Source organism: Empidonax traillii, unplaced genomic scaffold (assembly GCF_003031625.1).
Source record: "Empidonax traillii isolate 1590-97213 ecotype Southwest subspecies unplaced genomic scaffold, ASM303162v1 scaffold958:size599741, whole genome shotgun sequence".
Lineage (NCBI taxonomy): Eukaryota > Metazoa > Chordata > Aves > Passeriformes > Tyrannidae > Empidonax > Empidonax traillii.
Genome location: NW_020956151.1, coordinates 327,147 through 352,834, shown reverse-complemented (window position 1 = coordinate 352,834; position 25,688 = coordinate 327,147). Strand labels below are relative to the sequence as shown.

General features: G+C 52.2%; 4 protein-coding genes across 5 annotated transcripts; 3 read left to right on the top strand and 1 right to left on the bottom strand.

The window, feature by feature from the left end:
- Positions 1-687: 687 nt before the first annotated feature.
- PNRC2 (proline rich nuclear receptor coactivator 2) lies at positions 688-4,006 on the bottom strand. Its single transcript, XM_027903405.1, has 3 exons — positions 3,826-4,006; positions 2,733-2,937; positions 688-2,320 (listed from the first exon to the last, which is right to left on the bottom strand). Exon 3 carries the CDS (start codon positions 2,300-2,302, stop codon positions 1,880-1,882), a length of 423 nt encoding a protein of 140 aa, XP_027759206.1. The 5' UTR covers positions 2,303-2,320; positions 2,733-2,937; positions 3,826-4,006; the 3' UTR covers positions 688-1,879.
- A 5,208-nt stretch (positions 4,007-9,214) lies between these two features.
- Positions 9,215-14,757, top strand: CNR2 (cannabinoid receptor 2). The gene is made up of 2 exons (XM_027903398.1): positions 9,215-9,962; positions 13,402-14,757. Exon 2 carries the CDS (start codon positions 13,463-13,465, stop codon positions 14,516-14,518), a length of 1,056 nt encoding a protein of 351 aa, XP_027759199.1. The 5' UTR covers positions 9,215-9,962; positions 13,402-13,462; the 3' UTR covers positions 14,519-14,757.
- Positions 14,758-16,461: 1,704 nt separating this feature from the next.
- FUCA1 (alpha-L-fucosidase 1) lies at positions 16,462-20,821 on the top strand. Its single transcript, XM_027903397.1, has 8 exons — positions 16,462-16,805; positions 17,380-17,514; positions 17,678-17,815; positions 18,182-18,287; positions 18,669-18,869; positions 19,100-19,290; positions 19,876-19,975; positions 20,578-20,821. Exons 1-8 carry the CDS (start codon positions 16,462-16,464, stop codon positions 20,719-20,721), a joined length of 1,359 nt encoding a protein of 452 aa, XP_027759198.1. The 3' UTR covers positions 20,722-20,821.
- Positions 20,822-21,501: 680 nt separating this feature from the next.
- On the top strand, positions 21,502-25,638 carry HMGCL (3-hydroxy-3-methylglutaryl-CoA lyase). 2 transcript variants are annotated; one of them, XM_027903425.1, is made up of 9 exons: positions 21,502-21,621; positions 22,568-22,654; positions 22,881-22,988; positions 23,240-23,335; positions 23,453-23,601; positions 24,036-24,099; positions 24,312-24,500; positions 24,695-24,820; positions 25,086-25,638. In XM_027903425.1, exons 1-9 carry the CDS (start codon positions 21,571-21,573, stop codon positions 25,185-25,187), a joined length of 972 nt encoding a protein of 323 aa, XP_027759226.1. In that variant the 5' UTR covers positions 21,502-21,570; the 3' UTR covers positions 25,188-25,638. The 2 variants fall into 2 exon arrangements, with proteins under 2 accessions (XP_027759226.1, XP_027759227.1); XM_027903426.1 differs by lacking the exon at positions 21,502-21,621 and adding an exon at positions 21,765-21,832.
- Positions 25,639-25,688: the final 50 nt, after the last annotated feature.

The window sequence follows — 25,688 nt, the reverse complement described above, 5'->3', positions numbered from 1 at the left end:
TGCCAAAATGATGTCATCCCACTTTCCCATTTCCATCTGAAAACAAACAGATGCTTTTAGGGGGTAAAAAAAAAAAAAGTTTATTTAAAATTTTTTTTTCCAATTTGTTACAAACACCTTTTGTAATTGACAATTTGAAATAGAGAATAGATAATTAACTGGGATACAACTCAGACCCTGGTGATGGTCCAGGTCACAACACAGGTTTAGAGACTGCCAATTCTATCTGATTTGGAGCAATAATTTGTAAACGTTCAGCTGCCACTGTGTTTGGAATGTACAGAAAGACACCTCAGAACATTTCACAATCTGCAAAAGTCCCTTTCAAATTAAAGCACTTTTTTTTTTTAGTAATTCTTGTATTTTGAAAGAACCCTGGATGATCCTGTTGTCACAGTTCAGCTGTTCCTGCTGCAGGATCAGCTGCAATGTGACAGCTCAGGAGCTGCTGCTGAAGGATTTCAGCAAATACTGGGAGAAACTCATGTCTTGCAGAGCACTGATGCATTTCCAACACACAAAATGGTTACAATCCTTCAGTTTTATCAAGCACTCAAACCTAGGAATTTGCATTTCTTATTAAACACTTGATGTAGAACAGATCAGAGTTTTTTCATCACTGAACACACACCTCTCCACATTCTCAACAGGAGGAGCTGAAACTTCATCAGCTCTTTTTTTTTTTTAAAGTTTTTTAAAATTTTATTTTATTAAAAAAATCTAAATAAGCCTCTTTTGCACTGATTTTACTTTAAAAAATGAGCTCACAACCAAATACAACGTGCATATTCACTGCATGTGAAGTGCAAGGGCACAGCCACAAATGTCTTTTTTTTTTGTCTTTTTTTTTTTAAACAAAATAACATTTTTTTTTTAAACTAGGCCACGTACTCAACATGGTCATCTTACATTCAGCAGTTTTGTACTAAAAATACTTCTGTGCAGGAAAGCCCAGCATAAATTTACATATGCTACAATGTTTTACATGTATTTACATGGCTCTGTCTTCCCTGTGAAAACACTGAATACCTGCCCCAAACTACTGTCAATTATTAGAAGGGAACCAATTAAGAACAATCTAAGGAACTACCTCAACTTTTTAGCATTATAAAAACCGATAGAAAAATGTGTTTAGAACTCCTCAGTGCAGTGGGCATCCAAGGGATTTGGGGGAGTTTTTTGGCAGTCACCTGGCAATGCAAAGTCTTTAGTTGGCACTCTGACTCCTGGAGATTCCCGGGAAGCACTGCTGGAGCTGGAGAAAGGCATTACGGATCCGCCTGGAGTTCTTCCATCCCTTTAAGAGTCACGGGTTTGAAATGCTCATCCCCCACTCCAGGAGTGCCACCAAAGCTCCCAGGTACAGGTAAGAGAATCATCTGTGCTTCACCTTGTGCCCAGGGGGAGGTTTCTGCTCAGCAAATCTGCAGAGTGTTCCTTTAGCACAATTTGACACCAGTCTGAAGAGCAGCAAATAACCTGAACTAAAGCTTTCAGTGCGGGTTTTTTATTTCCAGTTCATGCTGCATTAAGTTAGGTAAGAGCTGGTTTTCTAATGATTCAAATTCACAATTCCAATTCTGGGAGACAGTCCCATTTACTCTCACAATAAATACAATAAATGGTGACTGTTCGAGATTTGATTTGATTGATTTTAGAGAAAAATACCTATTTCACAGTGACGTGAACACAGCACTGAACTTTTTGAGGTAAAACATGAGGGGAATGTAAACTTCCACCCCTCTTCCAAGTGACTAACTACATGCAGCAAGAACACCTGGCTCTGCACACCCGTGCAGCTGGAGTTAGGAATAACAATGCTCAGATTTGAAACCCTGTCAATTTAAATCACTTCTGAAAAATAAGGAAAAGGTACATCTCAAGCCTGGACTTTTAGTAATGTTTTCAGCTGAAACGTCATAATTTCTTTGTCAGAAGGTTTAAAAGAAACAGGTACCCAGTGGCTCGGAGGCTTAGGAAGAACACTTGGGGAGGGTGGCTCGCTGAACTTGGCTCCAGCATAGTTCTGGTTGCTCTGGGGGGTGAACAACAGGTTGTGATTGGATAGAGCAGGACTCCAGTTGGGATTGCTGGGGAAGGGAACGTTGCTCTTGCCCCCTTTCTGCATGGCCTGCCATGCACCAGGGGATGAGCTGCCTCCGTGTCCTCTTTCCTTCTTCATGTAGGTCTTCACCTGCGAGTTCTGCTCTTTGTTCTTCTGCCTGTTTTTAAGTTGTTGATGGTTCTTGGTGGTATTTCTAGACTGGGGAACTGGAATGTTGTATCTTTCTCCACCACCCATCTTCAACTTTAATGTCACCTGTGAAAACAGGGAGAAAAGTCGGGTGAGTTTCCATCACTCATTTTTAAAGAGAAGGTATCTCAGAGAATATTTAGATTCTAAGCAAGGGGACACAAATCAGTTTAACCAAAACTTGAATCAAGTCTGAGTAGTGTTTTTTCCTTCTTTACTGGATGCCACTTGAGTAATAAAAGGTGCTCCTATTGGGTGCTGGAGATATTTAAACCAAGCTTGTTACACCTAAAGATTGGGCAAAGTTTGCACTGATAAAGCCACTCCCTCCAGGCTTCCTGGTAAGAGAGAATTACTCTGATAAACCCGAAGTGAACTGAAAACCACCTCCAAACAGATTGTAACAGCATCACATGGTGCTTGGCACCTTCCTGCTGACTCTCCTGCAGTAATTTCCCCTCTCCCACCCCCCATTTACCTCTCAGTTGTCTTCTCGGATTCCACACCCTCCAACTCTTGCCCCCTTTCTTGCTTCCAAGCCTGAAAGAACAGGTGCTGCCTTGTGCCGGACTCCTTCCTTTGGCTGGGAATAGAAGTTTTCATGGGCTGATGTGCTGTCTTCAGCCAGGGAGCCGAGCCCAACATCGGATTCTCGGCACAGAAGCTCCAAGGGAGAAGTCCTGCTGCAGAAAAGAGAAGGAAATTTTAATTCAGAGTAAGGCAACAATTGTTTCGATTTGGGGAGGGGAAGCAGCAAATTCACAAACAACCCCCCACCCAAAAAAAGACACGGCAGGATTTGTCTTACTCTGCTTATACAAACTTCAGCGTCATACTTCACATTTCACAAGTAGCAGCCTTTTTGTTATGTTTTATGTCTTAAAAAACATTTCAATGGGCAAGTTAGAACTTTTTTTTTTTTTTTTTTAACCAAGAAAATAAAACACAATGGGAAATACTTTGGGATTAACTTCAGGGGAACTAGAGCTCAATGGATCACTTGAGCACAAAGAAACCCCTCCCTGTAAACTGCCCCTGGAGAAGGCACCCACCTAACTGGGACCAGTACAGAACTGCCCCCAATGTCCCAACACTTCGCGTGACCCGCCCTGCACTCCCCAGGCATCACAGAGCTCCATTTCTCATCTATGAGCTGGGTTTTTTTCACTGTCGTTAGTCAAGTAATTCCTTATTAACTCTTACACTAACTTCCTGTTTAGCCCATACCTCCTACTTTCCTGAAATATCAAAAGATTTAAATCTCGAGTCACTGTAATCTGTTCACCTCCTGTAAATCTCCAAACTCATCAGCCCATCCCTCCCTCAGCTCCAGAGGAGCCGCCCATCTCCACTTCCAGCTTTCGCCTTGTTTGCACTTAGACCAAGGGAACATAACCGCAAGGGAACAGCCAAATGCTGCTCCCGCCGACCGGCGTTTCTTCGCCTGGGAACTTTCTCCCTTCTCTCCCCGGCCCCGGGGGGAGCCGGGACCCCCCGTCCCCACTGCCCCACAACGGAGCACAACATGGCGGCGGCCGCGCCCGGCCCTTCCCGCACCGCTCCGCCCTTACCGACTTCAGTCCGTTCCGTTCTCCCGCAAGCAGAGACAACACACACGGGCCACTCGGAACCGACCCCTTGCTGCTCCGCCGTCAACCTCCGACCCCCCCCGCCCTCAGAGCTCCCACCACCCCGCGCTGCCCCTCTCGCTCCCTCACAAAATGGCGGCCGCGTCCTGCGCTGTTTAACACCCTCACCCTCCTCCCCCACTTCGCTTCTCCCCGATCCTTCAGCCAATAGGAGCGCGCCGCTCGCTCGCTCCGCCAATGGGCGCCAAGCTCCGCCTGTTGCCAGGCGGGGCCGGGGCAGAGCGGCCGTGGCGCGCGGGCGGGTGGGGCCGCCATTTGAATCCCCTCACGAAGGACAGCGCGGGAGCTGTGCTGGGGTTTTGTCCCACCCGGCCTGGCCCGGCCCCTTCGCCGGGCACCGCCCGAGGGTCCCCGGGGCTCCCCTTCGCAGCTCCCCGGCTCCGCTCCACAGCCCCGGGACACGCTGCCAGAAACCCCCCCGGCCCAGCCCCGCTCGGGAATTAGCACAACAAAAGGGGTGTGGGGACGCCCGCGCCAGCTGCCGCTTGGGGCTTCAATGATGTAAAACACACACACACACAAACAAAAAGGAAAACGCACAAAAAATACACACAATCCAGCGAACAAAGAGTAAAATCCGGCCCCGCAGAGATCCCGCAGCGCTCTGGTGTCAGAGGGTTCACTGAGCAGCCAATCCCACACACCTGCGTTTAGTTAAACTATTTAATGTTTAAAATATTAAAAATAGCGTACAGGGATTTTTTTTTCCCCCACGTCAAAATAGAGGGAAAAGCTTCCCTGGGTTGAAGCCGCTGCTGTGGGAACGCAAAGCCCCCGGCAGTGGTTGCAGTTGGAGTTCATATTCACATCCTCTTACTTTACCTCAAAGTATGATTTTACACCAAAACCCACAAGATTTGGCCTTTACAATTATAGGGTGAATAAAAATTAAATATATATAAGAAATTTGCACGTTTAGGAGCGCTCCCTGCCCACCGGTGAGGGGCCAGTCGAGCGCCGTACACCACATTAAGGGTCAAAAAAAAGGAGTTTCCAAAGAAAATGGAAAAGAACTAATTCGGTTCCAACACCACCAGGTCAAAGCAGTTCTTAAAACCAACACATGAATATTCAGAGTTTTTATTTTGGGGCCCTTGAGTAGCTGCCTTTTTAGCTACAAAATGGAAAAAACCCCCCCTACTCTTCCATCTTTTATCCCTAAAACATCTAAACCAAAAGTGTTTCCTTACTGACCAGCACTTGGTGTTACAGGTTACCTGTGACCCACCCCAGGTCTTCCAGCACTACCAGGATAAGGTGAATACTCCAAAGGGAAGTTTGTATTTGTTATGCAGTTATTAAAAAAATCCATCAGATGTTCTGAAACACAAGATGTGTTGACATACCCAAGCCCCGACCTTTGTTCATATTCTTTACCGTACGTTTGCACAAACCCAGCTGAAATTACTTTGTTTTCCTCCCTTTGCTTTGGATTTCTTGGCACAGTGTTATGGCTGAGATCCTTGTAGCAGCTTTCATTTTAGATAGAAGGCAACAATATCTGCTGCAACCAAGCCCTTGAGCCTTGAAATTCCACTGATTATCTCAAGCCGCTCTCCTATAATGCACATCAGCAGATTTTTGCTTTGGTTCTATCTTTAGTTTATTTCTGCTGAAACAATCTCCTCTCGGTGTGTGGATGTTTTCAAGTCAGGACATGTCCCTGGGATTAAGAAACAGCATTTTCCAGGCTGCAGACGTGCTCCCTTGTCCAGGGAGCAGAACATCCGTGTGCTTTTCCATTCAGATCGAGGATGACACAAGGCCTGGAAGCTTTTCTTCACTGTCTGTGAGAGTTCAAAAAAACATCTCATCTTTCAGAACTGGTTTCGGGGTCGGGCTGACACATTTATCCCGAGGGGAGGAGGAAATGTCAGCGATAAACCAGTGCTGTGCTAGTGCAGGGACTGTTCCACTGAAACACAAACACGGTGACTGCAGTAAATTGTGCCATTCAAAGTTCAAAAGTACACGAAGGGGTGTTTTTTATATCAAAGGAACAGACAGTCCAGAATATTCCAAACACCACAATGCCCAAATTGCAAAGTTACCCATGTTTTACACTTCAGCTGTTGAAGCCTTGGGCTGGTTTTCAATCTTGCAGTTGAAGAAAAGGAAATATTCCCAGAGCTATGATAACCCTGACAGGGACAGAAGCTCTCAAGTTCCTGCATGTCCTGAAGACACAGCACAGACTGAATGCAGGGTTCAGTCCCCCTTATCATCGAAATCCAAGATTCCTATAAGAGAAACTACTTTGCTCCTTCAAACAATTATTTTTAACCCCTTCTATTTTTTTCAAAGGCCTCAACACAAAACTTCTTGCTCCAAAGCTTGTGGCACTCCATTCACCTCTGGTACTCACGGGTAGCCTGAGGTATTTTATCTGCCTGCAGGGTTATTCCTCTTCCTCACATAATCCAAGGCTGGCTGCAATGAAAACCAACTTTCCTCATGTTCCCAGGGAGCCAGTTTCTACATTGCCCAAATCCTCCTCATTTTCCCACCATCACTTTTGCTGCCACAGTGATAACAACTCAAGGTTTTCCCTGGCTACTACTACTTTTCACCCAGCCCAGGGAAGCAGCTCCATCTGTGCTGGCACTGCCACAACCAGCAGATTGCACCGAAGTTCCAGTGAAGACAAAGCTTCCTTAGCCCCAGGCTGAGCCCCTTCCAGCTGTGGCTGGGACGGATCTCACACCACGCTGGAGCATCTACACCTTTATGTGCTTTCTGGAAGGCCAAAACTCCCGCTGGAAGGGTTTCAGTGGGATCACCCACGGTGGATCCTGCAGGAAGTCAGCAGCAGGGGTGAATCATTTGTTAAGTTAACAGTGAACCGGCGCCCCAGTTCTGGTTTACGGTGACGAGTTTCCTGCGCTACGTGACTTTTAGTAAACCCAAGGTGTTTGCTTTTTACAGCTCTCAGAGCCCCATGACGCGCTTGAGACTAGTCAGGCGTTTCCATCTGAGCCAAACATTAAGCAGGGTATCAATCCAGCCAAGTTTCCTCCTGTGAGAAATGTGTTGAGTTTGTATTTTCTTGAAAATCTGCACGGGACTATTGAGTATACAGTAATGTTTACAACATCCTTTATTCTGTCTGGCAGAGGACTCCTGTTCCTCCATCAAATAAAGCTCAGGAAATCCACAGCAACGATCTACAGGAAACTGGGTGGGTATTTGAATCTCTGCAGAGTAAACAGAGAAGAGGAACAAGAACCCCAAGAATGCAATAAAATTATGTACTTTAATTGTTTAAAGCTCCTTATAAGTATGTTAAATAAAACAGAAGCAGGAGACCTAATGACATTTTCTATGTATATGTAGATGTGAATTAAGCCAGTGTTCACCAGTACCTGAGGTTCATCAGCTCCAGGATGTGACATCTGAACTCCATAAACGAAAGCACCTCCAGGCACAACTCCCAAGCCACACCCTGTGTGTTTTCTGTCTCAACAGCTCCCCATTCAAACCCCACCAGCCCTGAGTCACAGAACCCTGCAGGACCCTTCAGTCCCTTTAAATCATCATGCCTTGTTCACATCCTATCAGCAGGGAAAACATTGCCACCCTCAGCCCTCCTCCCTGCAGGGCAGCAGAGGTGTTTCTGCAGCAGGAGCTGCTCACCTGGGGCACAGGAGGACCCCTTGGACAGTCCCAGGAGCTGTGCTAGACAAGAGAATAAGTCTGGGGTTATTTTTTTCTCAGCATTTCCTCTAAGAGTGCAAGATAAAGTCACTCACCTGGCTCTGAGTCACACCTTATCAAGGTGAGCTGTGCCCCCACCCCCTGCCCTGTCTGGGCCACCCGGTTTTCACATCCAGCCTCAGCAAACACAACAGTCAGAGAAATACAAGCAAGTCCTCCCACAGGGCACAGACACCCTTCCTGGCAGGGCTGGTGACTGAGTGTCCCATCACATGAGCCGTGTCCCAACACAGCCCCGGGCTGTTCCCTCTGCTCTGCAGACAGAGGCACCACTGCTGAGCAACACCAAGCTCCCAGTCCCTTTTCCCCAGGGCCTGCCCAGCATTTCCTTGAGCCTTTCCCCCAGCACTCTGCAGGACCAGAGCTGGCAGCTCACCAGGCACAGCCCCAGCCCCTCCTGCACCCCAACAAGATGGGCACCCAACAGCCAGACACCTCTGCAGCCAGAGCTGCTCCCTGTGCAGGGCCCACAAGGAAAGCATCCCTTCCCAAGGCCACCTGCCCACCTGCCAGCCTTGGGAAGATCTGGTTCAGCTCCTGGCAGCAAGGCAAGGAGTGCCAAGGCTGCCCCAAAGAGCTCAGCAAAGCCCTGCACCCCTGTCTGTGGAACAGCTCAGTCACACCTGAATATGGTTTAAATGCCATAAAATCAGGTGCACTGAGTTCAGTAACCTCACCCAGCTGAGCCAGAGGCCCCTGAAAGCCAAGCCCCCCAAATTCTGGTGTTCCTTCAGTTCCCTGTAGTTATGACTTGGCTGTGCTTCTGCTTGGGGCCAGCAGACAAAGAAGGCAAAAGCAGAACGTGACCTTAATGGGAGGGTAAAGCTGATCCCTGACCCCAGATGTTGACCCTGAGTGTGGGGGGCTGTTCCCAAAGCACGGCTATTCCCAGCTGGACTGGAACTGAAGTGAAAGCCCTTATTTTTTGAGACAGAGCAGATAACCCACCTCTTCTCCTCTGCTTACACAACAGCACGAGGTGCCTTTCATTGTCATTGTGGTTTCCTCACACAAGATCCAGAGAAGGGGCTTCCAAAACCGCCCGGGCCTGAGCAGCATCAAAAAAATCAGGCAGTGTCCAAGCGCCCTGGTGAGCTGGGAAGCCCCTTTTCCCAGCCAGGGGCCAAGGGGAAGCGCTGGGTTCCCAGTTCCCCCTCTTCCTCAAGCGTTCACAAGCCGATGCCCCCGCGAGTGCCGCGGGTTTCCCTGGAGAGGGCAGCCGAGCATCGCTGAGCACCCGAGTTCAAACCATCGCAGAACGGGGGCACTGGGATCCAAGCAGGAGGGAAGTCTGAGCTCCTGCTTGGAGAAGGCAGGTTGCTGGTGCTGTGGGGTGGCTCTGTAGGGTGGCAGAGCAGGGTAAGGTGCATCCCAGGGGCCGAGGATCACACCTCGCTGTGTGCGCTCCCCGCTGCAGCCTGGATGGTCTGTGCACAACCACACACGGCCAGTTCCGCTGGGATTTGGGGCAAACTTGCCTCTACCCACCGACACAGGTCCCTGGTGTCACCCAGCAGCTGTCCCTGCTTTCCAGCAGCACCAGCACAGCCTGCCCACACCCAGCTCCGGGCAGCTGCTGCCCAGCCGAGGAGGGGAGGTGGTTACTGCAGGAAGGAGGGCTGAGAGCAGCTAGAGCAGTGACCGCAGCTCTGACGCCCTGGGTCCGTGCTCACCACAGGATTGTGTCACCAAAGACCTTAAGCTGTTTCCCTTCCTCTTGCAAGAGATAAAAATCACCTCATTCCTCTGGCATTAGCTGAGTCTGTGCACAAAGCAGGGCCTTGCCCGCTTTGGGGGGCACAGAGAGGTGAGGTTTGTGCTGTTAATGGGGCTGAGGGACAGCAGATTTCTGAGCTTGCCCGTAAACCTGCCCTTAAACAGCCAGGTATATCCAGATTTTTCCATGTCTGCCTCTTAGGTCTTTTCCCTCCCCTCCTCTTCCACTTCCCCAGAGAAATCAGGAAGAGACCATTGACTGTCTCTTGCCTCAAACACTGCAGGTACATGGAAGAATCAGATGGACTGAGAGAATTATTTCAGCGAGTCAGGAGGGCTCGAGCGGTTGTGAGATGTGGCACGAGCAGGCAGAAGAACACAACACCCAAGAGGGGAGGGGAAGTGGGGAAGGAAAGAAAACCCGACACACATTCACAGAAAGAGCAAGAAAGCAGAGGGAGGACTCGCACTGATGGTTTTCCGGCCCAGGGGAATGAACCAGAGGGGTAGAAGAAAGCCAGCTGAAAACAGAAGTGCGGTGAGAGGAGAGGGAAGCAGCCACCACTCGCAGCTGCACAGGCTGCCCTGGGAGCCAGAGGGATGGGAAGCCCCCGAGCACCCGTGGGGAGGTGAGTGGTTTGTCTTTGCTGACCCACAGCATCCTGCTGGCTCCTTTTTCTCACATCATCACTGAGAGCCCAGGCACGGGGCAGGCTGGCGAGGCTGCTCCTCACAGAGAGATTCCTGGTGCTGCTCGGGGTAAACTGCCATCTGTGCCAAAGAGGGGGAAAGTGGTTTTTAGGAGGAATTTTTTCTTAAGGAGAAGATGAAAGGTAAGTGCTTAATAGCAGGCTGTGGGGCTAAGTCTATACAGATGACTTTGGGAAATATTAATGTTGGATCAGTTCATCAGGATCTGTGGGGATGGGACAATGGGGAATGGCTTCACACTGACAGGATTAGACAGGGTATTGGGAAGAAATTCTTCCCTGTGAGAGGGGTGAGGCCCTGGCACAGGTTTGCCCAGAGAAGCTGGGGCTGCCCCAGCCCTGGAAGTGTCCAAGGCCAGGTTGGACAGAGCTTGGAGCAGCCTGGGCTGGTGGAAGGTGTCCCTGCTCATGGCAGGGGGTGGGACTGGATGAGCTTTAAGGTCCCTTCCAACCCAACCATTCCATGATTCCGTGTGTCAGAGGTATTTCCCAGTGTCTCCCAGGGCGCAGAGTGATGCTGAGCTCAGTGTTTACTCTGACTCTGTGCGTGGTGGTTTTGGTGGAGTGAGGGCAGTTCTGTTTTGCCCTGTTTTGTACCCAAACTGGCCCTCACAGCTGCTCTGCACCCACCCCACCCTGGGCTTCAAACACTGCCCCCAGGGGCAGTCACACGTGGGCAGAGCTGGACTCTGGAAAGAAATAAAGCAAATAATCTTCAGTGTGACATTTGTGCCAGACAGGTCCTACAGCAGGGAGGGAGTTCCACTCCCCATCATTTAATGTGGTCAGAGGGACAGGCTGGGATGAACAGCTACTTCCAAAATAATGGAAAAACTTCGGTGACTAAAACCAGAAATCACAGATAAACCGAAATATTTGTAAAGCAAAAGGTATTTTGCTTTTTCAGCAAGTGAAATATCCAAGCATTAGTGACAATTTTTGCATAAATCATATTAGGTGATCGTCTAAGACATTTAATTTTATCATAACCATACACCCCTCAGAAATTCTGAACATGAAATATTCCAGGCCAGCACTTTCAGAGCGCTGCAGGCACAATGCACTGGCTGATTGCAGCAGGGAAACTTAATTTTACATTTTCTAAGCAACTGGTATGTAACTTATTAATCACCAGCATGCTGTGATGGCCCTCTAAATGCAGGAGTGGAAGCAGGAATCGTGCTGCTGCGTGAGAAGCTCTGCAAGTCTGACAGCTGGAATCAATCCCAGCGATGCACTGAGAAGGAAAAGGACATTTTTCGTTTGTAAATTTAATTTCCCCCAAAGCCAGTGGAGTTGTTAGGCTGGAGCGAGTGGGCTCACAGCGGATCTAATGGAGGGGGAGGCTTCTCTGCTGCTCTGGGCAGAGTTTGCAGTCATTGGGGCTGTATCAGGAATATGTTGCATTCCCAGATGTCGTATCTGGATTCTGTTCCTAATAACTGGGCTCCTCATTTATTGGGGGTGTTGTTTCCTGGGGCTCTGCTGTTGCTGCTGGCACTGTCTGGGGGGGGTTCTCCATTGCAAGGCTGCTTTGATTTGGCAAAATATTCCCCACCCTGGGAGATCCTTCTGGCAGGAGACGCTGTGCTGTGATCAGAGCTATTCCTGTGCAGAATTCCAGGGAATCCACGCTTGGCTCCTTGCAGGGAACCAGTCCCTCTGTGCCACAGCTCATGCAGCGAAAGCAGCTTTATGGCCAAAAAAAAAGGAAACAAAAAAGGGGGCAGGCAGTGCAGGAATTATTTACCTTTATAACCAAATTCTCTCCCCAAGCAGTGTAACGTCAGGGATGGCATTTTGCTGCCTTCACTCTCTTGCCCAGTGTTCAGCAGTTTCCCAGATCCTCAGGAAGTTAGTTGGATATTGCACAACTTCAGATTAGAGGATTTATGATGGCCCTGGGAATGCTGGCTGCAGGTGAGGGATGCCAGGGTGATGCTGGAGTGATGCTTAATTAAGAGATGGCTCGGTTTGGATGCTGGAATTGGGCTGGGGAGGTTTGGATACTCGAGGCAGTTGTTACCCTGGTGGTCCCTGGTGAGCCCTGTGAGATGAAAAGTCCATCTGCCTGCTAAATCCACCTGTCTCAGGAGGGAGGGATGTTGTCAGCTTTAATAACAGCAGTCGGTAATTCCCGCTGCCCGTGTCGTGTTCCTGTGAAGAGCTGCAGGAAATGAGAACTCTGAGACCTGAGTGCAACACCCCCAGCCCTGTTACCCCATGCCAGGGCCTGATGTAAGAGGGGACAGACTCGCTGCAACACTGAGCCACACGCCAGCCAAAGTCCAGGACTCCTCCAGCCTGACATGCCAAGGAATCCAGTTCAGGAATGACCTGCTGTGCCTGTAAAACACACTGAACGTCCCAGAGCTCCCAGTGTTCCAGCCCCACAGGCAGCAGGAGTGGAGTGTGGGGCTCAGGCTCCTCTCCAAGACCTCCTGGGCAGCATCTCAAGTACTGAGAAGCTCGAGGGTATTTTGCAACTGCTGCAAACCAGGGACGACTGTCGGGGAAATCGGTGGGGAAGGAAGTCACGGGGTCAGGTAGAAAAAAAATATGGTTTGGCACAATATCCCTTCAAAAGAGAGCTGAGGAGAAGGAGAGACAGTGGTTTGTTCGTTCTGGGGAAAAGGTAATGCTGGTCAGCTCAGTGCTCTCCTCCAGCAGTGGGAACTCGTGGTCCCATTGCCTGGATAAAGGATCCTGGATCCTCAAAGCAGGCAGATACTTTCTGGAATGGGGTCCTGTCCTGTGGGATTTTCCAGCGGGCGCCTGGCACTTGGAACACAGCATCTTGCTGTAAATCAGGCAGGTTTAGTGTATCCCAGAGCTGCCTCTTCACCTGCTCTCTGTAGGCCTTGTTCCCTCAGTGAAAGTTTGCACTTGGTTTAAACACCCGTGTAACCCACAGCAGGAGTGGGAGGAAACAACCCCTGAAGCAAAAGCCCCTCAGTGTGATGAAGATGAAAGGGGTTAAATGCATCGAGCTGCAGAAGTGGAGAGAAAAACCCAGCTCAGCTGCCACAGAGTGCCCTGAGCAGTGAATCCTGAAGGAATTGGTGAGAACTGGCCCAGGATCTGTGCAATTCCCAGTGATGCTGCTTCCCTCTTGTGGTGAGGAACCAGTCCGGGAAATTGGTACCCGTGGGCTGTGACAGATGGGGCTCAGCTAAATCACCAGACAGAGCCTGGATCTCTGCTGGGAAAGGGTGGAAGCTGGCTCCAGCATTTGGGCTGTGGACCTGGAAATAGGTCCTCGTGGGCTACTTTCTTTTCACTTGCTTCCCTCTAAAGGGAGGGATGTGTCTGGGTTGAATTTATTGCCTGTTGTGTAAATCCTCTTCACCTTTTTCAGAGCATCTGAGGAGGAGCAGAAGGAAGCAGGAAGGCTCTCTGTGAGCTCCTAACTCCAGATAATGGCCATGGATATTTGTAAGATTCCTGAAAATGCCTCCAAGTGCAGCGGGAGCACCATGGAGTGCTTCATGGTGCTCAGCACGCCGGCACAGAAGATAAGCATTGCCATCCTGTGCTGCCTCTTCGGGACCCTCTGTGTTTTCGAGAACTCCTTGGTGCTCTACTTGATCTTCTCTTCCCCCAGGACCAGGAAAAAGCCTTCCTACATCTTCATCAGCAGCCTGGCCCTGGCTGACATCCTGGCCAGCGTCATCTTTGTCTGCAGCTTTGTGAACTTCCACGTGTTCAACGGAACCGGTTCCTCCAAGGAGGCGTTCCTGCTGCAGCTGGGAGGGGTGAACACCTCCTTCTCCGCCTCCCTCAGCAGCCTCCTGCTCACAGCCCTGGACCGCTACGTCTCCATCAGCCGGCCCTCCGAGTACAAGCTCCTGATGACGAGGAAAAGAGCCTGGATAGCCCTGGGGGTGCTCTGGGCCACCTGCGCCAGCGTGGCCGCCCTGCCCCTCCTGGGCTGGAACTGCTGCACGCTGGACTCCTCCTGCTCCGAGCTGTTCCCCTTCGTGGACCACAGCTACCTGTGGGGCTGGGTGTGCCTCACCCTGCTGCTGCTGGGCTGCATCGTCTGCGCCTACGCCCGCGTGCTCTGGAGGGCCCGGCAGCACGCGGCCCACATGGAGCGGCAGCAGGCGCAGGGCGGGAAGCAGAACAGCCGCGTGAGGATGGACGTGAGGCTGGCCAGGACCCTGGTCATGGTGCTGGCCGTCCTCGTGCTCTGCTGGTCCCCCGTCCTCGTGCTCATGATCTGCAGCCTCTTCTCCCGGCTGAGCGACCGCCTGCGCAAGGCGTTCGCCTTCTGCAGCACCCTCTGCCTGCTCAACTCCATGGTGAACCCCATCATTTACGCCCTGCGGAGCAAGGAGCTGAACTCCTCCCTGAGGAGGGTGTTTTCTCGCCTCAGGAGGCAGCCCAAGGCCTCTGAGGAGAGCCCGGAGGCTGAGAGCACCCACAGGTCCTCCGTGGTGGAGACCGTCTGCGAGGACGCGCACGTGACGTAGGGAGGCACCCGGGGAGAACCCGTCAGCTCAGGCTGCCAGAAACACTCTGGGTCACTTTCCTGTTTCTTTTCTCTTCTGATGGAGGATCTGGGAGATGGAGATCAGCTGCCTGCCATGGAGACAGCTCCTGCTGATGTTATCCTCCAGTGTTGGGACATGACAAGCATGGACTTTGCCCTCAGGCACATGGTGGGATTGTTGAGGCGTCCTGTGCAGGAGGTGGATTTGATGATCCTCGTGAGTCCCTTCCAACCCAGAATATTCTATGATTCTGTGGTTCTACAACCTCCTGCCAGGGTAGGTTCAGGTTGGACATCAGGAGGAGTTTCTTCTCTGGAAGGGTTAAACACTGGAAGGAGCTGCCCAGGGAAGTTTGGAGTCCCCATCCCTGAGGTGTTACACTGGTAGCCAGTCCCAGGCTGCAGGGATACCAGTGCCAGCCATGAGACAGTGGATAAAACCATGTCCCAGAACAGCAGATCCTAATATTTTATGACAATTCCCCCTGCCTGTCCACCAGTAACCCCCAATCTGTTTTTATCACATTCAGTGGTGTCTTCCTTACACTCCATAACACAGAGGTAACCCCAAATAAAACCCTCCACACACCTTCAGGTTCTCCAGAGATCCCCAGGGATCACATAATCTCTCTGAATCCCTTCACTGGGCACAGGCAGAGCTGTGCCAGCACCATCAGCAGAGTGCTGAGAGCACATGAGGCAGAGTTGCATCTATTTATACCAGACCCTGGGGGTTGTGTATTTCCAGCACAGTGACAAAAAAGTCCTCACGTCCTGACAAAGGTGACAGAAAACAACACAAAGTCATGATGAGCTCCCAGCGGCAGGGAATGCCTGGCTGGATCCCACAGGAGCAGGATGGCAGCAGCAGGAGGTACCTTGGCTCTGCCTAGGAAAGGTGCAGATGGTTCCTCTGGACCTGCAGAAAGTCTTGTCTCACAGCATTTGGGATCTTGTTGATTTTAGCATCTAATCATGGAAAACTGGAATGTTCTCACTGTGGTTTATGGACTCAGCCACAGGTGGGGCAGACAGGACCCTGCAGGTGTTTCTTCCAGCAAATTCCAGGAGAGCTGACCTAACCCCGCAGTGTTTGGTGGATGTTACGTGATTAAACATTACAGCCACTTGTCATGTTTTATTTCTGTTTTTTCCCTGCTGCATGAACACCTCCAGTTGACAAGTTTAAGCCCAACCTGGGGCAGATACTCTGAGCATGAGGAACTTGATTGTTTTTTTTTTTTTTTTTTTTTTTTTTTGCAAGTTACACAAAAGCAGCACCTTTGGCTGCACGGAGGGAAAAGTGGGACAGGGCCCTTCACCAGTGACCTGGAGCAGGTGGGCTCCTGCCAGCTCCCAAAATGCCTCCAACGTGGATGATGCTTTCAGGGCACTGCCACGAGGCCCTTGGACTCTGCCCCGTGTCCCAGAGGATGCATCCAGCCCTCCTGTGCGGGTTTGGGAGCCCTGCCCTGGGCCTGTCCTGGCTGCACAGGAGTCCTGAGGGAACAGACTCAGCTCAGGGCAGAGAATTTAACTGTTCTGCTCGCATTTACTCCCCTAAGCCAGCAAAGGCATCCAGGTGAGGAGGAAAACACCCGAAATTCCCTATGAGAGTTTAGCCGCTCAAAATAAACGAGAGAAGCGCTCCGTGACACCAAAGCCCGGGGAACGTGGGAGGTTACACAGGCGGCCTGGCAAGACGGGGGGGCAGAGGGGGCTAACCAAGGGGAAGCGCCTGCAGCACCGAGGCTGAGGGTTGGATCGGCGATCCCTGAGGGAATGTCGCTGACCGCAGGCTCGAACCCGCGTCCCCCACGGGAATGTCGCGGACCGCAGGCTCGAACCCGCGTCCCCGCCGTTGCCCCGGTGCCCGCGGCGTGGGCCGTGACGTGGCGGGGCCGTGGGCGCGGCCAGCCCGCCATGGCGGCGGGCGCGGTGCTGTGTCTGGCGGCCGCGCTCGGGCCGTGCCTGGCGGCCCCCCCGTACCGCCCGGACTGGCGCAGCCTGGACGCCCGCCCGCTGCCCGCCTGGTTCGACCGCGCCAAGCTCGGCGTGTTCGTGCACTGGGGGGTGTTCTCGGTGCCGGCCTGGGGCTCCGAGTGGTTCTGGTGGCACTGGCAGGGACAGCGCGACGCCGCCTACGAGCGCTTCGTGCGGAGCCGGTTCCCGCCCGGCACCTCCTACGCAGAGTTCGCCCCCCATTTCACGGCCCACGACTTCCAGCCCCGGCAGTGGGCAGAGCTCTTCTGGCGGGCAGGGGCCAGGTCGGCGGCCGGGGCTGGCCGGGGTGCGATCCCTGAGGGGTTGGGGAGGGTCTGGGGGGTCCCTGAGGGGATGAGGGTGGGTTTGGGGGTCTCTGAGGCAATGAGGGGGTTCCTGAGGGAATAAGCGCCGTGGCCATGGGACCATGAGGGGATAGGAGAGTCCCTGGGGATATAGAGGAGCTATTTCTGGGAATCTGTGAGGGTTGGAGGTCCCTGGTGACTGAGCAGAGAGGGTACCCATGTCTGGGGGTCCCTGAGTCCCTGGAAAGGCCCAGAAACGTTGGGGGCACTGCCTGGGGTCCCCAAGAGGCTGCAGGGGTCCCTGAGGGGATGGGTCAATGCCCAGAGTGCTGAGGAGATGACTGGCCTTGCTGATTCCTGTCTCAATTGTTCCTTCTTTTCCAGCATTAAAATCCACTTAAAACCTCTGTTATTCTTGTAATTGCTTCTAAATTTGAAGGGCGGTGGCAGGGGGCTCCTCACAGTGTGGTTATCCAGTCCTTGGCTGTTTTAGTGCCTGGGGAATATCTCAGCTGTCCTTTTGCCATCCTGATCAAGAACCTTTTTCCCTCAGGTACGTGGTCCTGACCACAAAGCACCACGAAGGCTTCACCAACTGGGGGTCTCCCAGGTCCTGGAACTGGAATTCTGTGGATACAGGGCCCCACCGAGACCTCGTAGGAGAGCTGGGAGAAGCCCTCAGGGAGAGGTATGGCACTGCCAAAGTGCTGTTCTATCAGCTGAATCAGTTGTTTGTGGTTTTGAGGTTTTTTTTGCATAATATTGCAGTGAATCCTCCTGGCTGTGCTGACAAACAGCAGAAAACGATGGGTTTCGTGTGCCTAACTCTTCCCTCTGTTTGTGTCCTTCAGGAACCTACACTATGGGCTGTATCACTCCCTCATGGAGTGGTTTAACCCACTCTATCTTGCTGACAAAAAAAATGGCTTCAAGACCCAGAGCTTCGTTACAAAGAAGATGATGCCAGAACTTTATGACCTCGTGCTAAGGTAAGAGCTACAGCCAGTTCAGAACCCTCAGCACTTCCCAGTTCCAGAGGAGAGAACGTTCATTTTTGCCAAGGCAAATCTCTTTACTAACCATTAGGAAAGGGGTTCACATTTGTCCTGTGATCAGTCTAACCTGTAGAATTAAGGTAGGGACCAATTTCTCATGGAAAAGCAGTTCCCTTTAACCCTGCCTTTGTGCAGGGTGGCTGGAAGTGGAGCAACCTGCCTGGTGTTTGTGTGAAGCAGGAAGGGAAGCAAAACCTCCTGCTGATGTCAGGCAGTGGGAAGGGGAAGTAAAATGATTGCAGATACAGGAAACACTGTGGTGGGAGAAAATGAGGCATTTTGAGATTTTGTCTCTCTTAGATACAAACCAGATTTGATTTGGTCGGATGGAGACTGGGAAGCTCCAGATTCGTACTGGAATTCCACCTATTTCCTTGCCTGGCTCTATAACAACAGTCCTGTCAAGGTACCAGTGTCTGCTGTCCCTCCTTGTGTGGATGTGGGAGGTCTGGCAGCAGAGAGATGTGTGAGAACACCAAAAACCCACCTGGCAGATGCCAAATGTGTTTTATTCTTCCTACAAAACCCAAGAAGCCTCCACGGTGCTCCTGTGAGAAGCTCCACTGTCCTTTGCTGTGCTGCCCGAGAGAACAGAGAGGGGCTCCTCCAGAGAGGGGTTCAGCCTCCTCAGGAGGATTCTCTCTTCCATCACAAAGGGGAATTTTAATTTTAACCATTTTCCTCCTCACTTGGATGCCTTTGCTGGCTCGGGGTGGGGGATGGTGATTGCAGGTGGGACAATCCAAGACAAAATGTCCTCTGCCCTGAGCTGAGTCTGTTCCCCCAGGACACCGTTGTTGTTAACGACCGGTGGGGCCAGGGCTGCGCGTGCCGGCACGGAGGGTTCTACAACTGTGCTGACAAATACAAGCCAGGCACTCTGCCAGATCACAAGTGGGAGATGTGCTCCTCTATTGACAAGCTGTCCTGGGGCTACCGGAGCAACATGAGCATCGCTGAGGTCATGGATGAAGCAAGTATCATTGAGGTGAGGAAGCTGAAATCATGACAGGTATGGGGTGGGGGGGGAAATACTGAGAGCTAGAGGTTTCCTTCATCCCCCTACTTGCCAAGACAGTTGTCATGTGTTCCATGCACTCAGGCTGGAGCTAAGAAGCAGTTGATGAGGGTAAAACCCTCCTTTTTTTCGTTTGTGTGGTTTCTGTGTTCTCAGAGGTGAAGATAATGCAGGTTGTGACCTTGGTTTATCTGCCACAGGAGCTGGTGCAGACTGTGAGCTTGGGAGGCAACTACCTGCTCAACGTGGGACCTACCAAAGAAGGGGTGATTGTCCCCATCTTCCAAGAAAGACTCCTGGCCCTTGGGAGGTGGCTGGACATCAATGGGGAGGCAATTTATGAATCCCAGCCTTGGAGAGTGCAGATGGAGAACAGCACAGACACAGTCTGGTAAGGACTCTGCTGCTCTGCACCATCTGGGCTGGAACTTCCACAGCTGACGTTTATTTCTTATTTGTTCTTAAGTTTGGCACATCCTGAACTGTTGCCATCGGGTGCAGATGGTGTTTAGGTAATATCCTACAGTTGGAACATTCAGTTACTGCCCCAGGCTGTTACCTAAGGAATATCTTGCTTGAAAGAAGAGAATACAGATTAGGGCTTCACCCATCTTGCTTGAGTTGGAGAAAAAGAACCCTTCCTTTAAAAAAAATGTCAGGACTGTTTTAAGCAGCGATTCTGGCCAGAAATTTCTACAAACTGGCGTTGTTTTTGTTTCCTCAAGCGTGTCCAGTGTGGGAATGCAGGGCAGTGATGGGGACGAGGCTGAGCCCAGCACAGGTTCACAGGTGACATTTGCCCACAAGGACTTTGTTTGGGTTTCATCAGCCAGCGCTGACGGGCCCATGGTAGGTCCAAAGTGACAGGTTTTGGAAGGAGGGGAAAGTAGGTGACCCCCGTGGGGTGACAGGAGGTGAGCTGGTGTTCTGGTGCTGCCGTGGGGCTCCTCACCCTGCTGGACTCCCTGTCCCACAGGTACACCTCCAGGGGACCAGTTGTCTATGCCATCTTCCTGCTCTGGCCTCGGGACAGCGTTCTGAAGCTCTTCTCGCCCGTTCCGTGCCCAGCCACGCGAGTAAGGAACCTTAAAAACAGATACCACACGCTGAGAGCACAGTTTGGGTGTTTATGGGCTGGGAAGGGCCAATCTGGCTTCGTTGGGGAACTGGGGAGAGCAGGGAAGTTGTGTGCTCTGGCCTCCCTCCAGATCCTTGCAGCATCCCAGGCTGTTCCTTGGTTCACTGAACATGGAATATTGGACAGGAGTTGCCAGGACAGGCTCATGGCTGTCCTGGAATAGGCAGATTCTTCTCCCCTGGAATCTTCTGGACCTGCTGATGCAGAGAGGGGATGTAAATAAATATCCAGGCTCACCCAGGGCAGGGGTGGTTGTTCCTGCACCGCAGGCCCAGCTCAGGGGCACTGACCTGCTCGTGGCAAATGTCACCCTGACGCAAATGCTCGAGTGCCCTTTGCTCTAAACAAACAGAGGCGAAGCCTCAGTAACAAACCAACCCACAAACAACCAACAAACATCAAAGGTTTGCCATCAAAACATCCCGAGCGTCACCTCCTGTGCCCTGTGGATGGCGGGTGGGGATGGGTGGGAGATGCTCTGGGGTGTGCAGAGGGGTCCTGTGTGAGCTCCAGCTCATTGTCCCCTTCCCTCCTCTGCAGGTGACCATGCTGGGATATGCAGGGACTCTGAAGTGGCAGGAAGAATCCCCAGGGAAAGGGCTGCTCATCACCCTGCCCTACGTGCTCCCATCTCCTGTCCCCCCTCAGTCTGGCTGGGCCGTGAAGCTCGAGGGTGTGTTGTGACAGCCGTGGGATGGACACAGCATCTCCCAGTGCCTTTCTTTTCGAGTGAATCCAAGAGGATTTTTCATTTATTGTTGAATAAATAATTTATCACTTAAGAGAAGGTCTCCTTTAATCCCCTTTGCCTTGTATTCCTTTGGTGTTGATTTGAGGAGTTGTGATCACCTACTTTCATCATGAATAAATACAACAGAAGCTTGTTGGAAGAGATCTGGAAGAAAACCATAATCTAATACAAATCCATCCACAAACTTCTATTTCTATTCTGTGGGGACAGCTACAAGGAGAAGAGGTTTTGTTCTTAGTGAACTGAAGCCACTGTTGTGGGTTGAACTTCTGCTGTCCGAGTGAGAGGGCAGATTTCCAGCGTGGATGTTGAACTTCTCCAAGGAGGGCTGAACATTCAGAGGGATGAAACTCCTCACCAGAGCCGGGGTTTCTGCATCACGGGTGGCTGTGGAGGACCCACAACGCTGCGAACAGGCTTTGTTTTGTCACCTGTCCCACCCAGCCCGAGCAAAAGCTGCCAGAACGGAGCCCTCGGGGCTGTTTCTCAATGGACAAACATCCACCTGCGCGGGGTTCAGCGAACCGGCACCGCCTGCCAGGGGTCCCTCACGGGAGCATCACCGGCCCCGCGATGACGCCGGTAGACACAGAAAGGGGACAACAGAGCCACGGCCGCTTTGCCTCTCAACCCCAATCACGCCGGTAACCTCTGTCGCGGCGCGTGGGCCCGTCCAAAGCAAACAGCGCCGTGTTTACCCAGCACCGGGGCCAGAGGATGAACCCACCCTATAAGTGCGCGGCGGGCGCGGGGCCGGGCAGTGCCGGGGACCGCAGTGAAAGATGCCGCAGTGCGACACGGCGGGCGCGCCCAGGGACGGCGCCTGGGCACAGGTGGAGGGGCTGGGGACGGAGGGGACACGGAGGGGACGAGGGATGAGGGACACGGAGGGGCCGGGCCTCGAACCCGCGTCCCCCCCCACGGTACCGCGGCCACGTGACCGCCCGTGTCACGTGTGAGGGGGCGGGTGCGGTCACGTGATCGCGGGCGGACATGGCGGCGGCGAGGCGGCTGCTCCCGCGCTGGGCCGGATCGCTGCGGCCCGTGAGGGGGAACGGGGACCGGGGGGACACCGGGGAGGGACACCGGAGGGGAGAAGGGAATGCTCGGGGCCGGGGAAGGGGGGACAGGGACACCCGGGAGGGATCGAGGTGTCAAAGAGATCGGGGGGGGGGGGCTCCTGGATGGGGGAGATCGAGGTGATTCAGAGAAATCAAATTTAGCATGATGTTTTTAAGCCATGCCCTCGGGGTAGTGTCAGGGGTAGCTCCTCCATAAACACCCCACCGAAACAAGGGTTTTGCGAGCTTTTATACCCTTTAAGGTCTCAAGCCCCTCCTGGACAGTCATGTCATTGCTACAAGGTGTCAACATTAATCTTTAGTTAAAGATAACTTAGGCTTCTTTTACTTAACCTTTGAAATAGTTCTGTGTTTTATTGCCGCGAGACACCAACATCAATCCTTAGTTAAAGACAACTTAAACTTTTACTTAACCTTGGATTGATTTAGCTTTCTAGGATGTATTTTCACATCTTTGGTTGAAGATTAGAGCACTTTCACTTAACCATTGATCTAGCTCTCTGGAGTGTAGCAGTCCCCAAAACTAACTCATCACACAGCCACTTTCACTGGGGGGGAAAACGAGGGACCGGGGGGGTCACTGGGCTGGGGGTGAGCGGGATGGGGGTGCTGGACCAGACCCAGATGGGGTTGGGGCGGGGGCAGAGCGGGTTGAGGGGGGCTCTGGGGTCCCTGCTGACTCTGCCCCCCGTGCCAGGTGAGCGTGGCAGCGGCGGCGGGGCCGTACCCGAGGAAGGTGAAGGTGGTGGAGGTGGGACCCCGTGATGGGCTCCAGAACGAGAAGGTACAGGGGGGGCTCCTGGGGGCTCAACCTCGGCCTCTCCCTTCTTTTCCTTCTTCTTTCCCTTCTTCTCCTACCTTCTTTTTCCTTTTCTTTAACTGCCGCTTTTTTAACCTAGAGAAACAAATTTTTTTGTTAATTTTTTTTTTTTTTCCTTTGGCGAAAAGTTCGCTGTGGAAATAAACGACTTGAGGTCGTTTTTCTTGTCTTTTCCTCTTTTTCCCCTCAGAACGTCGTGCCCACCCCGGTGAAGATCAGTTTGATCAACATGCTGTCAGAGACGGGGCTGCAGGTCATAGAGGCCACCAGCTTTGTGTCCCCCAAGTGGGTCCCTCAGGTCGGTGTTCCCGCTGGGAATATTTTCCATATTCCAGACTTCCCCTTTGGACCCTGGGGAAGGGCAGAGGCACAGCTGGGTGTGCATGTTGGCCTGGCTGGGTGACTGACCTCCGATCCCTCCCAGTGCGTGCAGTGTTTGCTTTCAGAGGCCCATCTCCCTCAGCCCTAAATATTTCTGTTCCCCTTACAGAAGGACATCTGAGGGGTTATTTTATAGGTTGTTACAGAGCTCTGCTGGTTTCTTTGCAGATGGCTGATCACACCGAGGTCATGCAGGGCATCAACAAAGTGCCTGGGATCAGCTACCCTGTGCTGACCCCCAACCTGAAGGGGTTCCAGGCGGCGGTAAGGGCTGGCACAACCTCACCAGCTGGCAGAACCTCAGCAGACTTGCTGCTCTCAGAGGTCTTTTCCAGCTTTACTGGTTGTGTGGTTCCAGTTTATGATGATGTTCATTTGCAGGTGGCTGCAGGGGCCAAGGAGGTGTCGATCTTTGGAGCAGCGTCCGAGCTGTTCACCAAGAAGAACATCAACTGTTCCATCGAGGAGAGCCTGGAGAGGTTCAGCGAGGTGATGGCAGCAGCAAGGGCAGCCAACATTCCTGTCAGGGGGTAAGGAATTCCTGCAGCCAGCATTCCTGTCAGGGGGTAAGGAATTCCTGCAGCCACCTCGGCACTGAGCAGGTTGTGCTGGACTTTATCCCTTTGGAGCCCAGCCCATGCAGCACTGAGGAGTGGGATTTCTTCTCAACTTCTATTTTTTGGGAGACATTCCACCTGGAAGTGCATAGATCACAATCCCAGGGATGCTGTATGCTCTTGTCTTGGTAGATTTTTCATGTCCATGGAAGAAGCAATTGCTGAGCAGTTTATTCTGTAATTGTTCAGTAATTAATTCTGTAAGATTTGGCCCCTGAACTTTTGGAACATGAAATTAATTCTTCCATCCTAAAGACACACAGGATGCACAAGTCCTGACTGATTTGGCCAGCAGAATGGCCTTGCCATTTTTCTAGCTAAGAAGTGTGTGCTTTTCTTCACCACAGATATGTCTCCTGTGTCCTTGGATGCCCCTATGAAGGGAAGATTTCTGCAGCTAAAGTTGCAGAGGTAAGTTAAACATAAACACAACCACAAGTTCTGAGGAAGTTTTTGCCTCATTTTTAGGGATATGAGTTGGGTACTGCTGGAGGATGGGGGGTGTCAAACCATTTAACCAAAGCCTGGGAAAGGGAAGGCTCCAGGGCATCACAGTCCCTGCGTGCAGCTCTGGGGAAGGGGGGGTGAGGTGCTTCCCAGGGCACAGCCTGGCTTTTGGACAGGTCTCCAAGAAGATGTACTCCATGGGATGCTACGAGATCTCCCTGGGGGACACCATCGGCGTGGGGACCCCCGGCAGCATGAAGGAGATGCTGAGCATGGTGATGAAGGAGGTGCCCGTGGGGGCTCTGGCTGTTCACTGCCACGACACCTACGGACAAGCCCTGGCCAACATCCTGGTGGCCCTCCAGGTAGGATCCTCCCTTTGGATCACAGGCTCACGGGGTGGTTGGGGTTGGCAGGGAGCTTTAATCCCATTCCATTCCCCCTGGGCAGGGACACTTCCCAATAGCCCAGGTGATTGTGGATTGAAGCTGTGAGGGGCGGGAGTTTGTGCTGGCAGGGCAGTCATGCCTGGGCGTGGTGTGTGTGGGTGTCTCTGCAGATGGGGGTGAGCGTGGTGGACGCGTCCGTGGCCGGGCTCGGGGGCTGCCCCTACGCGCAGGGAGCGTCGGGGAACGTGGCCACGGAGGACCTGGTGTACATGCTGAACGGGCTGGGCATCCACACGGTGAGTGCCCAGGCCAGGCTGGAGCAGCCTGGCATCCTGGAAGGCGTGGCAGGGCTGGAATGAGATGAGCTTTAAGGTCCCTTCCAACCCAGACCACTCGGGGATCCTCTCCCAGATCACGCCCTTGCTGTCAGTGGGGCTGCCATAAAGTTCCCTCCAGAGGCTCCCTCACCCCCTGCTAGGCTCTCCCAGTGATCCCAGTTGTTACTGGGCAGCTGTTCCAGCAGAAGCAGTGCCAAGGCTGTGCTGTGTTTCCCCCGGGCAGGGTGTGGATCTGCAGAAGCTCATGGACACGGGCACCTTCATCTGCAACGCTCTCAACCGAAGAACCAACTCCAAGGTGTCCCAGGCGTCCTGCAGACTGTGACACTGAGGGGGGTTTCTCCATGGGTGGAGAAGAAAGCGAGGACCTGGCACTGCCTGGAATTCCTCTCTGATCTCCAGTGCTCCTTCCTGGCTCAGCACTTGAGAGGAAAGTCGTAATCCACCAGAATTTATGAGGAAAGGAGGGAGAATGTTGTATTTGACCTTGAGAATGTCACCATTTGCCTTAGGGAAGGGAGGATGTGGATGGGCTCTGGTCAGACCAGCATCCACTGACTCCTGCCTTGAGCCTTAGGCCACCAGCCAAGGATAATGCACAGTTTTTCCAGTTGGAGCACTTTTCCAGGCCAGGCTTTGCCCTTCCCTGCTCTCCTCACAGGGACTGTGGCAAAGGACTGTGTATCTGTTGTAAGATACCTTTAAAAACTAGGATGACAAACACATTATTTAACATTCTGAACAAATCACGTTTCTAATAAACTGAACCACTTAAAGCTGCTGCTTTGGCTCCAAGTGCCTCCTCTGTGGGGAAACCACATCACCT

Bases quoted from the DNA above. Each gene is read 5' to 3' on its own strand.
- FUCA1 (XM_027903397.1), top strand. From the start codon at position 16,462: ATGGCGGCGGGCGCGGTGCTGTGTCTGGCGGCCGCGCTCGGGCCGTGC. The intron at 16,806-17,379 runs GTCGGCGGCCGG...TTTTTCCCTCAG, and splicing joins TTCTGGCGGGCAGGGGCCAG to GTACGTGGTCCTGACCACAA. The intron at 19,291-19,875 runs GTAAGGACTCTG...CCTGTCCCACAG, and splicing joins AACAGCACAGACACAGTCTG to GTACACCTCCAGGGGACCAG.
- HMGCL (XM_027903425.1), top strand. From the start codon at position 21,571: ATGCCGCAGTGCGACACGGCGGGCGCGCCCAGGGACGGCGCCTGGGCA. The intron at 24,100-24,311 runs GTAAGTTAAACA...GCTTTTGGACAG, and splicing joins CTGCAGCTAAAGTTGCAGAG to GTCTCCAAGAAGATGTACTC. The intron at 24,821-25,085 runs GTGAGTGCCCAG...TCCCCCGGGCAG, and splicing joins ACGGGCTGGGCATCCACACG to GGTGTGGATCTGCAGAAGCT.
- CNR2 (XM_027903398.1), top strand. From the start codon at position 13,463: ATGGCCATGGATATTTGTAAGATTCCTGAAAATGCCTCCAAGTGCAGC.
- PNRC2 (XM_027903405.1), bottom strand. From the start codon at position 2,302: ATGGGTGGTGGAGAAAGATACAACATTCCAGTTCCCCAGTCTAGAAAT.